At 32.9% G+C, this 14,965-nt stretch overlaps 1 protein-coding gene across 2 annotated transcripts in view; it reads right to left on the reverse strand.

The window, feature by feature from the left end:
- Positions 1 to 6,312, reverse strand: part of LOC149567019 (Putative lysine decarboxylase family protein) — an 82,928-nt gene extending 76,616 nt beyond the window's left edge. Inside the window, exon 1 of one of the 2 annotated variants that reach the window (XM_089820224.1) lies at positions 5,850 to 6,312. In XM_089820224.1, coding sequence (XP_089676350.1) covers positions 5,850 to 6,122 — 273 coding nt within the window. In that variant the 5' untranslated portion in view covers positions 6,123 to 6,312. The remainder of the gene's footprint in view (positions 1 to 5,849) is intronic. The other variant, XM_089820225.1, reaches the window with a different exon arrangement.
- Between the last annotated feature and the right edge of the window lie 8,653 nt (positions 6,313 to 14,965).

The following is a 14,965-nucleotide window of genomic DNA, read 5'->3' on the forward strand; positions in this document are numbered from 1 at the left end:
TGCTCTAATTTTATCCCTGTGAGTTTTTCAGAATACATATTTATTATGTCTTTTCAGTCTTTAAAGTACAATTGTTGATATGAATTCGAACATGAAAAAATTAGTATGTTTAACTTAGCAACTATTCTCGTCGACAACTCAAATTAAATAAGCATATAACTTGAGAACCCTCTTAACTACTCCTAACATGATCAGTTTCAGTAAGATGAAGTTCCTCATATGATCAATTTCAGTAAGATGAAGTATGCAAGTACATACAGAGGTCTACAAACATTGCCAATGGTTCTCCGGAGATTGACACACCTTGGAGCCAAACACATTTGAAGTAGGTCCCTAAGAAACAAAGCATAAAATTAGGAACAATGTTCCCTATTATGACACTCAGAAAAACATAAGGCTGGCAATTTTGAAAGATTTGCAGCAACTTTTCACTAAAATATGTAGCAATTCTTTCCCACACAGGATAACAGAGACAAGTATCAGTTGCAAAGCAATTTGCATTCCAGTCCTGTGACTTTTAACCTTCTTGTTCAAGCCTCTCCACTTTGAAATTAATATATCACCCTTAATGGGCCATAGTGTGTCATCCTTTCATGCAAAGAATAAGAAATTCTTGGTTGAGATTGCCCTAGGGGGTTGGGTGTAGTAAGATAGTGTTCATTTGCTGCATTTGCAAAACAAGAATAAGGATGTTGTACAGATGATGACTGTGTTATTGAAGGCCTCATGAAGGCAATAGCATTGAATATTGCAAAGAGATAACAGAAAGAAAAGGAGAAGACCATACTCTCCTAGAATTTATCCCACAATGGATTGCCCCAAGTAAATCTCATGTTTGTGCTCTGTTCTTGCAATGTTGTCGGTTCATGCATACAGTACTTCATCTAAGACACAACAAATAAACAACAAATTTATAAAGCAGATATTCATAATTTCCTTAAGAAAATCATGAAAGAACAATTGATTTGAGAGATACAACTCATGTTGATGAACCAGAGACAGAATTTCTATACTAATCAAAGATCAAGTATCTCCATGCTAACCAAATGGACAAAAGTACCTTTCATGTGTCTGTGTATAAAAAAGAAAGGTATTATATAAGACCTTTTTTTGAGAGGATAAACAACACTCTGGTTCAAAAACATACGTTTAGCATTGCACCTAACTTATATCAATGTTGAGACAGAGCCTGATAGTTTGAAGTTTGAACCAATAACAAATCTAATTGCATTGATATACAAAACTTATAATAACTTGAGGTTGCATAAGAACAAAATGAAATGCCAACAATGGGATTGTTTCATTACTGAGTATTTATTGTTATCCATATAGATAATGAATTATTTAGGCCATTAACAACCCTCCAACTGCCCTGCTATGAAAAAGACAAAAATCTAAATCCAAGAATCACAGAAAAAAGCTTATTATGGCAGGAAAAGAAATGCTGATGGGACTCTATGTAAGTTATAAGTGAGTAGAGAAAACTAATAAACACATCTAAGACAGAAATATAAATATAAAGACAAAACATGTAACACGGAAAATTATAGTGGTTCACCAAATTTGGCTACATCCACTCTCACAGATGGGAAATACCTTTATTAATGTTTTATCAATACAACACCATTCATGATCTACGCACAACCATTTATACAAACACACACAGCTATCAAATGAAGAGACAAGAAGGGGTAAAGTGATGTGACAGTTGGGCTTCACATTCTCAACAATCTCCTACTTGAAGTCCAACTGGTACAACCATGAACAGTGACATTCCTACTTTCCACTTCTAATGTCACATCATAATCAGGCCCATAAGAGATTTAAACTTTGCCAAATTCTGTTCAAGCCTTCTCCAAATTTTGTCAGGATGAATACAATCTAACAGCAAGATATTTTCTCTTATGCTCACAAACACTAATGTGTACATGTTGAAAATATGCTTCTCTATTCACAAAAGTATCCTTGAGCACATACACAAAATGGTCACCTGTTCTTGTGCTTCCCTTTTCTGCAACACTAAACAGAGCGTCTACATGCCCGTCATCTTCCTCTGGAATTGTTATTTTTATTGTATTGCTTACCTCACCAGCCCAAGGTTTCAACTCCATGGTGCCTACACTAATTTGTTCCCATTGGTCCACCATTTGACCATCACCATCTCTGCAACATTCTCCCATATAAAAAATACACTCAACTTTGTCCGATACCTCTTATTGTTGTGGGATGCAGAATGCCAAAGACTTCTTGCCCCACATATAACTGCCAAACTGAACTTCCAATCGCTTTTGGCGACTTGTCCTCTGTTATACTATCAACTAACACAACAATATGTCTTTCCTTATAGACAGCCTTAGTGGCTTCTCCTGAAACAACCACTTGAATAAGATCATTAAACGATTCATCGAGAGCTTCCATATGGGCTTTGAGGGCCAACAACTTCACCTCCTGCTCAATATGCATCCCCGTCCCACCCATCATTTGAATCTGCCAAATAAAAATGCTTAGTTACAAAAACAATCTCCTTGTCACAAATTGAATTCCAGACCTCTATCACCTGCAGGGTAACAGGCTCGCTTTGGCACTGATTATAAATATATCCTGCAGATATAGCCTGAGCTTCAAATAGTACATTGATGAGATTGTCACCAGGCACTCAAATGCAGCAAGCGCAATCCTGACATCAGATAAAAGCCTGGCACTAACACACCACTTTCATGTAGTAATCCCTCTCCATATCATTATCAAAGTCCAGAGCATTGTACAAGGCTCTCATAGCAGCCAATCTGACATCATCACCGCCATCATTCGGAAAATTCGAATTCATACCCTGCACAATGACATTGAGGATCGAACTTGCCTCATCCACAGCCAACACATTGATTGAGACCCCCACAAGGGGGCTGCCTATCCCAGCAGATGAACCCTCCAAAAGCAAATTAAAGGCATAAGTTGCTCCCTGCCTGCACCCCAATCCAATCCTACCATTCCTGGCACCAGACCCAAATATTTAAGTGAATTCGTCTTGGGGGATTTCTTCTTAACGTCTATCTGAATTGACTTCGCAATAGTAGAGCTTCATCCAAATTCACAATCCTTGACCGATCAGACTTAACCATCTTTGATCTGGGCAATGCATAATCCTTTTACTGTGTGGATACTTTCTCAAAAGTCCTTTTCCGAGAAACAAATCCTCCGTTAGCACAGATGGTGTGACTCTTCCTTGCCCTATTGTATGTACTCTTCAAAACTCCAAAAACATGCAGTCGTGAGAGCATGTATTACAGTTCCAACTTGATCCCCTCTTCCAGCTTCAATGTTAGGATCAAAACTAGGAAACTCTGGCATGCTATGCATACATAGTATCAGCATCTTCTTCGCAATTTTCGCAAGAAGATTGATAAGAATAATAATTTCAGAGCACTGAAGCAGTGTGACATTAGGAGATTGCAAGTGCTCTAACATAAGCCCCAAACTCTTAATAACTTCCTGGCTTGGCATTCATCAGCATTGGTGGCTGATCATGTGTGATGATTTTCTTAAGCCTCTGTTTTTCACAATCATCCGATCTATCAAAAAACTTTGGTGACGTCTTAAAATCTTTGAGAATATGGAAAGACTCAAAGGACCAAGCCAAGATCTGTTTGGTCGTCTCAACCTCCTTTGCATCCAAATATGGTTTTTTCTTGTCATTTTTCATAGAAGTCTCATGCTTTCGGTCATTAGGTGCAGAACACAGCTCCATATTGCTCCTCTGATTTAAACCATATATTTCAACTTTATCTCTTTCCATTTCAGTTGCAAAATATTCATCAAGATTTTCATCTATTTCCATGGGCAAAATTTCATGTTCCACAGCAATAACAGCTCTTTTCTCACCAGATATTACTACTTTTGATTTCTTAAATGCAAAGTTACAATTGTAATCCTCATGATCATAATTTCTAATTTTATTTCTCAATTTCTTATCTTTCATTTCAGCTACTCCTTTTTCACTTTATGGTGATTTGAATTCTTAGAAATCTTGCGCCAATGTTTTGTGCCATTGTGAGGAGTTGCCATCAGTAGCTCCCACTTCATTTTGACTCTCTAACAGGTATGGTGTATCCAATCTGCTTCCTTTTGCAATCACCAAAGACCCTTTTGTCACCTTCTATTCACCAGATTCAAACCTGGCATTACATCCTTGAGAGATCAATCGCTCAGCTAAAATTGAATTATTTTTGAATTGAGGGACATACCGAACATCCCATAGCAGCCAACTAGTTCCATTTGTTAGTTTCAACAAAGCATCTCCTTTTCTAACAATATTAAGAGATTTATCATCTGCAAGAAAGACCTTACAAAAACTACTGCTTTAAAAGGTTTTGAAAAACTCTATACATGAAGTTTTTTTTCTCTACATGAAGTAGTGTGAAATGTTGCTCCTGTATCAAACACCCAAACATTTGCTGCAATTTCTTTAGTAGTTAAAATGAGAGCATCACCATCTTCTATATCTGCTCCTTGGATTTAACCAAACTCTGATACCAATTGTAAGTTAAAAACGAGCAGATAAAACTAATAAACATATCTAAGACGGCAATAGAAATATAAAGGCAAAACCCATAACACAGCAAATTATAACATTTCAGCAAACCTGGCTACATCCACTCTCCAAGCAAAGAAAATAGTAAAGAGGACAGATTTCCACATTCCATAGATAATGCTTGACAATTTTCGGGGTAGATTGTGCAATATTTTTGTGAATGTTTTGTCAATACAACACCATTCATGGTCTATAGAACCACTCATACGAAACAAATACAGCTATCAAATGAAGAGATGAGAAGACATAAGTCATGACCGTTGGGCTTCACATTCCCAACACTTTATGCGGCTATTTTAAATAATTAACTGATCAAAGATAACTCCACCAAGCCTCATCAGATTTTGAACTGGTTGAACTAGGGTGATTTATGTGGATTGGCAAGGTTGGATTTACTCTGAAGTGTCTCCATGAGTTAAACTTACAGAAATTAAACAATACACGTAAGATAAATGAGAAAGGAACCTTCTTGTAGGCTTCCACAGCTGGCTTTTATAGGCAAATCAACCTTTGTTTTGCTTATGACATGGAAAACAATCTTTTGATCTTTTAGGTTATGAAAAGGGTTTATCTTACAATCAAAAAATGTTCGTGTCTTTTACGAGTTCATTTCCATAGATTAAGTAAGAATCTCGGCAACAAAAAGATTCACCAGAAATAGAACCTTCAGGATCACAGTAGTAAAAACGATATTGAAGCCATTGAAGGCAACGGTACTACAATTTCAATTGACAATGCTTTTGTATAGGGAGGTCTCATAACCGAATCCGTCTCCTATTTAAAGGAGAGCTTTTAAAAACGGCTTATTTTACACCTTTTAATAAAAGAATAAAAATGAAATGACAGATATTCAGATAAAATACTGACAGAATTTTTAGCAGAAACAGCTGAAAAAATAAAAAAGACGTATAATTTTTAGTGTCTAGAATTTCATCCTGACGAAACTTTCTACTTAGGGTCAAATATGATTGGGGATTGGATAATTGCTTCTCTTAAGCAAATGAAGTTTTAATTGAAAGTGTTGAAAAAAATAAAGAATAAGAATATTAAAAATGTATATTTGAAAGCAATCGAACAGTTTTTCTTCGTCAATTTAAATGTGCGCTGTCTAATTTTCTAGGAATACGCACAGCCTCAACACAAAGATTCACCCAATTCCGAAATCGTATAGAACGTCCCAATAAAATTCGACCATCAAACATTTGTACTAATTTACTAATCCAGCTCTTTCCTCCTTGAGATGAGTAAAAAATATCTTTACCTCATTTGCACTGCTTCTTTCGCGAGACTCTTGCGTGTAAGATGTGGGATCAATTTTTCTGTTGTAAATCCTGCTCCTATTATTGTTGTGGCAAATGGCTAATGCATGAAACGAAAGAGAAAGACAATGTGCATTGCCAACAGTTAAAATTGTTGAGCTCCCAGAGTAACGTAGTCTGGTTGTGATGATGCAATTTTTTCCAGCAGTTGCAGAGGAATGTAGCCGAAAATCCTGAGGCTTTTTCGTTGAGAGTATGTGAGGGGTCTGAGCCATCGTGTGTGCAGTGCGCACGTATCAGGTAAATCAACCAGACTGCTTCGCATTGCAAAGCTTACCTGTCATGGCGGATGTCAGAATCCATGGGGAAAATGGAATTCTCGACCCATTATTTTAATGGAAAAAGGAGCATATACAAAGTTCATATAAAAGATTGACTAAGTGGCACTTGAATCCAAAGGTAATGCAAGGGGTACGCCCATAGTATCTAAAAAATATCATTTCTATTGTCTTAGATTTGAGAGTAAGTATATTAAATAAGTAATAATAAATGAACATTATGATTAATATATTTCTAAAATAAAAATATATTACTTAAAAACTTGTTTACTTTAAATGAATAAAGTACTCATTTACTTGTAAATTTTAAAAATAGAAATTAATCTACATATATATAAAATATTTATTCTTTTTCCTATTTGCATACAAATTAATTAAAATCTAAACTTTAAACTACATAAATATTTTTAAAATATATATCCATCAATAATTAGTTTAGAATAAAGTAAAATCTAAAAATTAGACACATATAGAATCTTTTTAATTTCTAGATACATGTTTTTCTAATTTATTTCTACAAACATGCAACTGATATTTCTATTATCCATTTTTTTCCATTCTAAAAAAATCTAGATGTAAATAGAATTTTTTTAGATGCATGCAATCTTTCTAATTTTTTCTACATACATATATTAACATTTCTATTTTATATTTTGTTTTTACATTATGGTTATTTCAATCAAAATATCTAGATGTAAATAGAATTCTTTTCAATAAATCTAGATGTATATAGAATTCTTTTAATTTTTTACATACATAAAATCTTTCTAATTTTTTTCTACATACATAAAAGAATAATTTCTATTTTCTATTTTAAAAAAAAAGCTATCATAAAGATTGATAAAAAAATTGATTGCATATGCATTCTTTAGTTTGTGCACTAAATGCACAAAATAAATTGTATAGATTAAAACTTCCCGTGCTGGGCACGGGAATATACAATAGAAATATCAGTTACCAAGAATAGTCGGCCATAAGCAATCAAATCTTAAACTCTGCAAAATTTCTTGCAAGCAATCTTTGTTCTGTCTTCGGCTGAAAAGGAAAAAAAGAATTTCAGATCTGAGATTGTTTAGATTGCCCTATTCGATTCAAAAAGCCATGGAAGTCACCACAATTACATCTCCAAGAGGCCTAATGTGCCTTGATTTAGTACCCACATGCTTATCTCCATGAAAAACTCTGCACAGGTCCTCCAGTGGCCTCAATTTCGGTCATATGAACAGAATTCTAAATCTAAATGAAATTAATTAAAATTGAAATATAAATCAAAGTAGAATATTATAACTAATTTTGAATTTCAATTTACTTCTACATCTAAATCTAAATGAAAATGTAAATAAAAAATAGAAATCTCACCTGCAAAAATGTTACTCCAAAACTTCAATTTACTCCTATTCAAAAACTCCAATCTAATCCTCCAATAACCTTCACCTCTTCCTTCCTGCAAAAACATAAAATGAAAATGAAATGAGGAGCCTTGGTTTTATAACTTCTAAGAGGCTCCTCATATTCCCCAACAGACGTCTCTTCGCATTCCACGAATTTGTTTCAAATTCCCCCACTCCCCGCAAAAAAAAAACATGAATGTGCATGCAAAATTATATTTAACAAAAAAAAAAATCATATTGAAATTATTTCGCCCCTATTTTTCCAAGTCCTACTTTTTCGGGCCCTACTTTTTCGAGCCTATTATTTCGACCTCCATTTGGCTTCCTATTATTTCGGCCAGCTATTATTTCGGGAATTCTTTTTTAATATTTAATTTGGAAGTTTGTAACTGCTCCCAATTCTTTTTTATTGACAAGGAATCTTGGCATATTCCCGTGCTGGGCATTTGTGCTGCCATTGTATAGAACGCCTCTCGGCATAATAATTGAAAATTTATATAAGATGGTTGCATATGTTTTTATTTTTGAAATTATATCTAACATCATGAATATTTAGTTTAATACAGATATTTTGAAGTCTTGAAAGGATTGAAATCATGCAAGTCATTGATTATCTTTTTTAGAAACTATAGTCACAAATGGATAATGAAGGATAAAGGTTGATTAAGTCAATCATTTGAATGCTAGTGCCAAAAGAGATACATTTACATTCCATGATATAGTTGCCATATTCTTTTAGGTTGCGAGTAATTTGGTGGTTGCATCCTCAACTACCCATAGTTTGTGCAAGATATAAGTCATCCATTTCAAGTGACATTTATTTTGAGTTGCACAATCAAAAGGACTTTCGAGAATATTAAAAGAAGGATGTCTTCTAGGAGGATTCATTCAACATTTTGCACATAAATCCCTAATTAAAAGTCTCATTTTGAGAACTTATGACAACATAATTAGGAACTTTAACATATAACAGTTGTTATTTTGTGGTCAGGCACGATTCTTAAATCCAAACTAATTATATCTAATATGTTCTTGTAGCTACATACATGGTAAGGTTGATGTTATGCATTGTTTTCCTACTCAGAATAATAATCATGGATATCAAGTGTTGTTCAAAGTACAATATAACTTGTTTCGATTTTTCGATACAGCCAATAAAGATAAAGTAAAATAGTTAATTGACTATCCACATCAATAAATTACAACATGTAATTCCCAACAATATATGGGTGTCTAGATCATCCAAAATGCTTACGAATGGGATATGTATCTATAATTACTCCCACGAATCTCTTTTATTTTTCCTTTTTATTTGGCTCCCATCTTGTGGCTAGTAATGTTAGGAGGTTTTGTCAAGAAGTGTCTTAGTGTGACATCTTAATCCATTTTCAGATTTTTAACAACTAAGGATTGTAAAATATTTAGTTTAGATGTTGCAAGATGATGAACACTCCATAATTTGGTACACTTTGTCTCGAATGCCCTTGAGTTGTGAAATAAAAATAGTATGGTTTTGTGCTTAGTTATCCAATTAAAAACATGTATATGTAAAAGTCCATGTTGGCACACAAGAATACTTAGTACCCTACTAGTGTATATTCCCTTGGAGAGCAAATAAATGGTATCTGAGTTTTATGAAAATATATAGCAAATTATTTGATTAGTGATGATATAGGATTTTTTATTTGATTTCCATTAGTTTTTCTTATTATAAAAAAATTGGGCCTACATTATATAGAACTTAATTATTTTGTTTTGTCTATACCCTTGGTATAAGAGGATTTGCAAAGTTTGATTTATCACCACACTAGAATCCAAAATGAGAGTAGATCATACCTAGATCAATGGGATATGTGCAAAGAGAATGGAATAGAAAATGCAACATGTGAAACTAAGTAGAAGATACATATTTATTGGAAACATGCTTAGAATTTTAGTATAAAATTTTGCAAGTAAGAAAATTCATTTTAGTAAAAATTCTAGAACTTTAAACTCAAAATGTTTCCTTGTTCATATGCTTGTGAACCCATATTTCCATTGTTATTTATCAATATGTACTTTTCAATTTGTGTACTGAAGTGTCGGGGATTTCCATTAAGGACATAATGTAGTGACTAATCATTGAAATTGCATACTTTGTATATTGTTCCACTTTTCATCTCATCTTGTCCCGTGTAACTTTCTTATTGTATATTTTGGTATGAATATTGTTTTTAGATTGGTGTATTATATTTGCATTGAGTCTCTACATCATTTGAGGGAATATTTAGGGGTGTTTGTTTGGGAGATGAGTCATGCATTTATATTTTCTTTTTTCCTTAAACATGTGTAGCACTTGAGTTTATCCCTTTTACATTACAATATAATATTTTTAATTATTTATTTGGAAAAGAAACTTAGAAATATTTAAGGCAGACATTAAACAATATTATTTAACTAAAATCATCAAATTTAATTTTCTTTCACACATAAAATTGACATTAAAATCTTACCCACTTCAATGTAGTTTTCATTTATAATTTGAAGTGATATCCTTATAACAATGTGATCTCGAAAATGCCATGCATTTAACTAAAATTGAGTCACAACCTTGGCTAGCAACCAAGACATTATTTTATTAAGAAACTGTGTGAGAAAGGTGAAAATAAAAGACTCTCAGAGAAGTTGATGAGAAAGAAGAGACATAGAATTGCAAGAAAGGAAGAGAAGTAGGAGGGAGTGAAATACAACTACGACTAAAATAAATGTGTACAAAAAGTGGTGTGGCTTCCAAAGCTAAGTATCAGCAAAATAGGAAAGGACATCAATTAAAAGATTTGTTAATGCTATAGAACAACTATTGAGAATTACTGTACTCACAGTATGCCCAACCTAGGATTAAATTCATACCATTTAAATAATAATAAAGTTGCTTCTATTACGATCATATAAAGAAAATAACATATAACCGTTAACAGATTATTCTTTTACATTTTGTTGTCCAAATTATTGCTTTGGTATCTTTTACCTTAATGATTCCATTCTTTTATTGATTTAATAGATTTAGTATATTGTAATTTATTCGTGTATGATATTTCTTTCATCTAATTTACAAACTTAGTATTTTAATCTTTATTCTTTTTCCATTACCCAACTTATTATTTTTGTATCTCAAGACTACCTTTTATTATTCAACCGAGCTTTCCCAAACAGAAATCAAAATAGAAAAACTTTTGTTCAAACAAATTAAATACAAATTAATGAGATATTAATCTCAACTTTTCTTACATTTTGAGTAAATTTTCGTACATTCCGCTTAAAATAATTTGAATAGCTTATAATAATAATAAAATTCTTTCCCGAATTTACAGATTTAATATTAGCTTATATCGATTCATTTCCCTAATTTTCAAATAATGGCTCTTAAACCTTACCATGTTGTGACGTAACCCTACCGAGTTTACAAGTTTTGCATCTTGAACTAGCTTTATGAGGCTAAGATTAAAAACTTCCCTTGAAATAAGGACAAATTGTGTGATATATATTGAGGCTTCCCATTAAATCAGCTCGAACATACATCTTGGATCGGTTGAGCTTCAGTGAGAGAATGGACAATAATCTGTGGTATCGACAATAATGGAGTGGTTGATTCTAGGCTACGCTGCATTTCTAGAGAGATACAGGAACTGCTTTTATAAAATATTATGCCCACCAAATTGCTGGCACTAAGCCATCCATCTCATGAAAAGACTCGGTGAGCAATGACTGGGTAAATGAATCTAGTTAAGACCTATTTGTAGATTAGGTGAGCTATGAATGACATGCACTCTAGTTATAATTTGATTTTGATCTAATCGAGGATTTGATTCATAGTTCAATTTTGATTTGATGAGAGATTTGATTAGATCCAAATATCTGATTTGATTTGATTTGGTTTGGATATCACAACTCATCACAAAAAAAGCTTTGATGGGAAAGCAGTTTACAATGGTCAATGGTATGCAGTTTTGCAAATATGGTGGGTAATGAAGATTTGATACGATAGATTTGCATTAATTGATTATTGAGTATTTTTCAAACTATTAATGGTATCTTGCATATGGTATGTATGAACAGACAGGTTTTGCTGAAATGCCCACCTATAATAGCCTATTGGCTAATTATTTCTTTTACTTTATTTAATTATTGGTTTATTCAGAGGTATTTCCACAATTCAACGAATTGAAAGGATTTTGACCATTACTCACTCTTTCCTCTTTTATTTATCTTTTATTTATAATTATCCTATGATAATTAAGACTTCTTATCTATATATAGATGACCTTTTATTTTGATCTCTAATTATGCTCTTGGCTTATATGAACCCTTAGTTTTCCTTGAGCAATCATATAGTTAGGTGGAGATGCAAGTCAATATTAGCAAAACAATAGTGATGGTCTTCTCTAATAACAATAATAGAAAGCATAATTGACATACTTGTTTTATTTTGAGGGTAGTACTTTTGAAGAAGTGATTAATTACAATTACCTCAAAATTGACTTTATTAAACATTTAAGTTGGAAGGGGTGTAGAAAAAATGAACTTTGGAAGGTTGGAAATTATTTTATGCTTTTTAAAACAAATGCAAAGAGGCAAAGCTATGGGATCAGTAAACTACGTAAATGTTTTTGGGCGTAGTGCTTTTGATTGATCTCTATAGTTGTGAATTGCGGGCATGTTTGTTCCTCAAATTGTTGTATACCTTATGAAAACTGATTTATCTTATTTATGCAGATTTTTTTAATTGATGTTCTTGAGATTATGAGTTGTTCTCAAAAAGAATTTGGGATTAGGTGTTTATGGTAAATGTAAAAGATGAATGAAAATAACTACTTAATGTGGTGTCGATAATCAAGTAAAGAATTTCAATAATTATAATTATTAATCAACTTAATCTTAGTGAGACCAATCCTTTGTCATTGGATATATAGAATGTAACTCACATAATCAAACTATCATCAAACTCTAAAGACAGTGTGCACATCATCAATTATTGGACAGAGAGCTTGAAGAATATGAACCCTAGTCTAAATCAATTTAACCCCAGTTTTAAAGACCAATTAGATGAACATCACATAGTATGTCATATTTGATAAACAAATATGTATATAAAGTTCAATCCATTAACAATAACATAGATTCAAGAGGACAACGTTGATAGTGAATTATTGAACATCCAAATATCTAAATTGAGCATTAAATGAAAGTATCTTAATGTTTCTATTTGAAATAAGGAACAACATCAAAACAATGTAAATTGCATAAACCTTGAAACTACATCAATCATTAAGGTTCAACTTGGCTTTGTAATATAGCATAAAGGAAATATATATGATAAAATTGTATCTATTTTACTTATATGAAAATGATATTTTGGTTCCCCTTCTTAAAGAAAATGAAGGAGTGCAACAAAGCTTTAGATCTCTTCAAAATACAACTATTCATAACTAACTATGCAATCACAAACTAATTATGCATATAAAAAACTAATTAATAAAACTTTATGTTTACCATTATCCAATGATAGTCTCCTCCTCCCCATTGATTCTTGCTTCTACCTACACTGATTCAGACATTGTCATGTAATCATTGGTCCACTTTGAAATATGAGCATGAGCTAGCCATACAATTTGAGAAAATTCACAGATGAACTTTTGTAGGTCCTGTCATTTCTTCCTTGTAGCAATGCGTACATTTGTTTAGAATTTTTACTCTCCGAGATAATGATCTTATCCAACAAAGTATGGAATTCACTTAGTTGAAAGCCCTTATTTTCCTTCTATCGAGACATTACCCTCTAAGGTAGTGTCATCATTTCATTTCTCCATTCCTCGAAGATTTTGGTCCTTCCCTCACCATCCTTAAGAGAAAGTATAATACAATGTTCAGTAGAAGCAATGAGCACTATCTTTTGTTGCTTTTGTTCCATGTATGTTAAGTTCTTTGATATGACTTCTAGTTTATCAACAGTACCTCTAATCTATAGGGGAGCATTAGGATCTCTTTTAGTAATCTCATAAAGCCTACTCAATTCAAACTAAGAGGGTTTCCATTTTCCTTCCAATTCAGAGAGTATGACTTAGTTTTTCTCGAAAGAGTCAAGCATGTAATTTACACTTTGGAACCCTTCGTATATTTCATTAAACTTTCCTAGAATCATCTTCATCCTAAAGCCTAGGATTTTTCAAGGTTCATGTAAGTACACTCTTTATGTACATCTTCTTCTCTAACTTCTTCAGGTTGTTTTTTCTCAACTGCAACAATAGGAGTCACCTAATGAGCTAAAATTGCACCTGGTGCAGGAAGGGCTTTCCGACTATTGAGTTTTTTCTCTATCCTCCTAGTCTTTGTATGTGTTTTATTTATTATCATAATCATGTATATTTCTCCTATCAATAGCTATTGATTCCTCTCTTTCTTATGTTTCATCTAAACCCTATTGAACATTTCCCTATGCATTAGCTTGGTAGTAAAAACCAAAGGGTTGATGTTTTTAATTGTTTAAAAAATTGTCATCCCTTGTGTTTGCCTAGAGATATCAATCAACTTGGGTTTATCACCTTTGAATGTGATCCAAGTGGCTAATTTTTTTATTTTAGGGTCAAATCCAAATCCTTCTATTTTCTCCAATGTCTCAATATCGATGGAAAATTTGCATCTTCTTGCTTTCTCACTTGGTCTACCAAGAATAGTTCTTTAAGTGTTAGCCTAGGTACAATAAGGATATCAATTTTGCACAGTCTCTCTAGCTTCTTCTTTTGTGTAAGTTACGTTATCTAAATGCAACTCATCAATCATTTGTTGTATTATGGCAGCATGTTAAATGACACATCAACTCCTTCCATCCTTTTCTTCTTTCTTTCATCAAAGTCCTTCATTTTATATTTAATCCAAATTTCCTTAAACTTTTGGATCTTAATGAAATCATCTCTCTTAATTAATCTCTGAGAGATAGCCTCTCTCTCATCCTTTGTGTTAATTGGGCATTCTTCTTCATTGTTAGTAGTTGATAACCATGTACTTTCTCTTGGAACACCAATGCATGTTGTGGCTCCTTAGTTGTAGTATCTCCCTCAAACTCCTCAAAATATGAGCAAATTCTTCTAACCTTTCTTTGTCATTTGAATCATCACGAGTAACCAAGGGGTACTACTTCCTTCTAGTTCATCAACCTTTTATTCAGAGAGGGAGGATTTTGAGCTACCTATCAGTATCTTCGTTTTCTTTTGGGCTAGTTAAGGTTGTGGTTGTTCAATTCCCTTTCCCTTCTTTTGTTTTTCATGCTCTTGATATAACTTATCAAAATATTGGATGCTCTTGTCAACCTTAAGTGCCTCCAACTCTATCTCATCATAAAAATGAGGGAGTCCT

Source organism: Cupressus sempervirens, chromosome 3, assembly GCF_028749045.1.
Source record: "Cupressus sempervirens isolate cs-2001-9-10 chromosome 3, ASM2874904v1, whole genome shotgun sequence".
In the NCBI taxonomy this organism is placed as follows: Eukaryota; Viridiplantae; Streptophyta; class Pinopsida; order Cupressales; family Cupressaceae; genus Cupressus; species Cupressus sempervirens.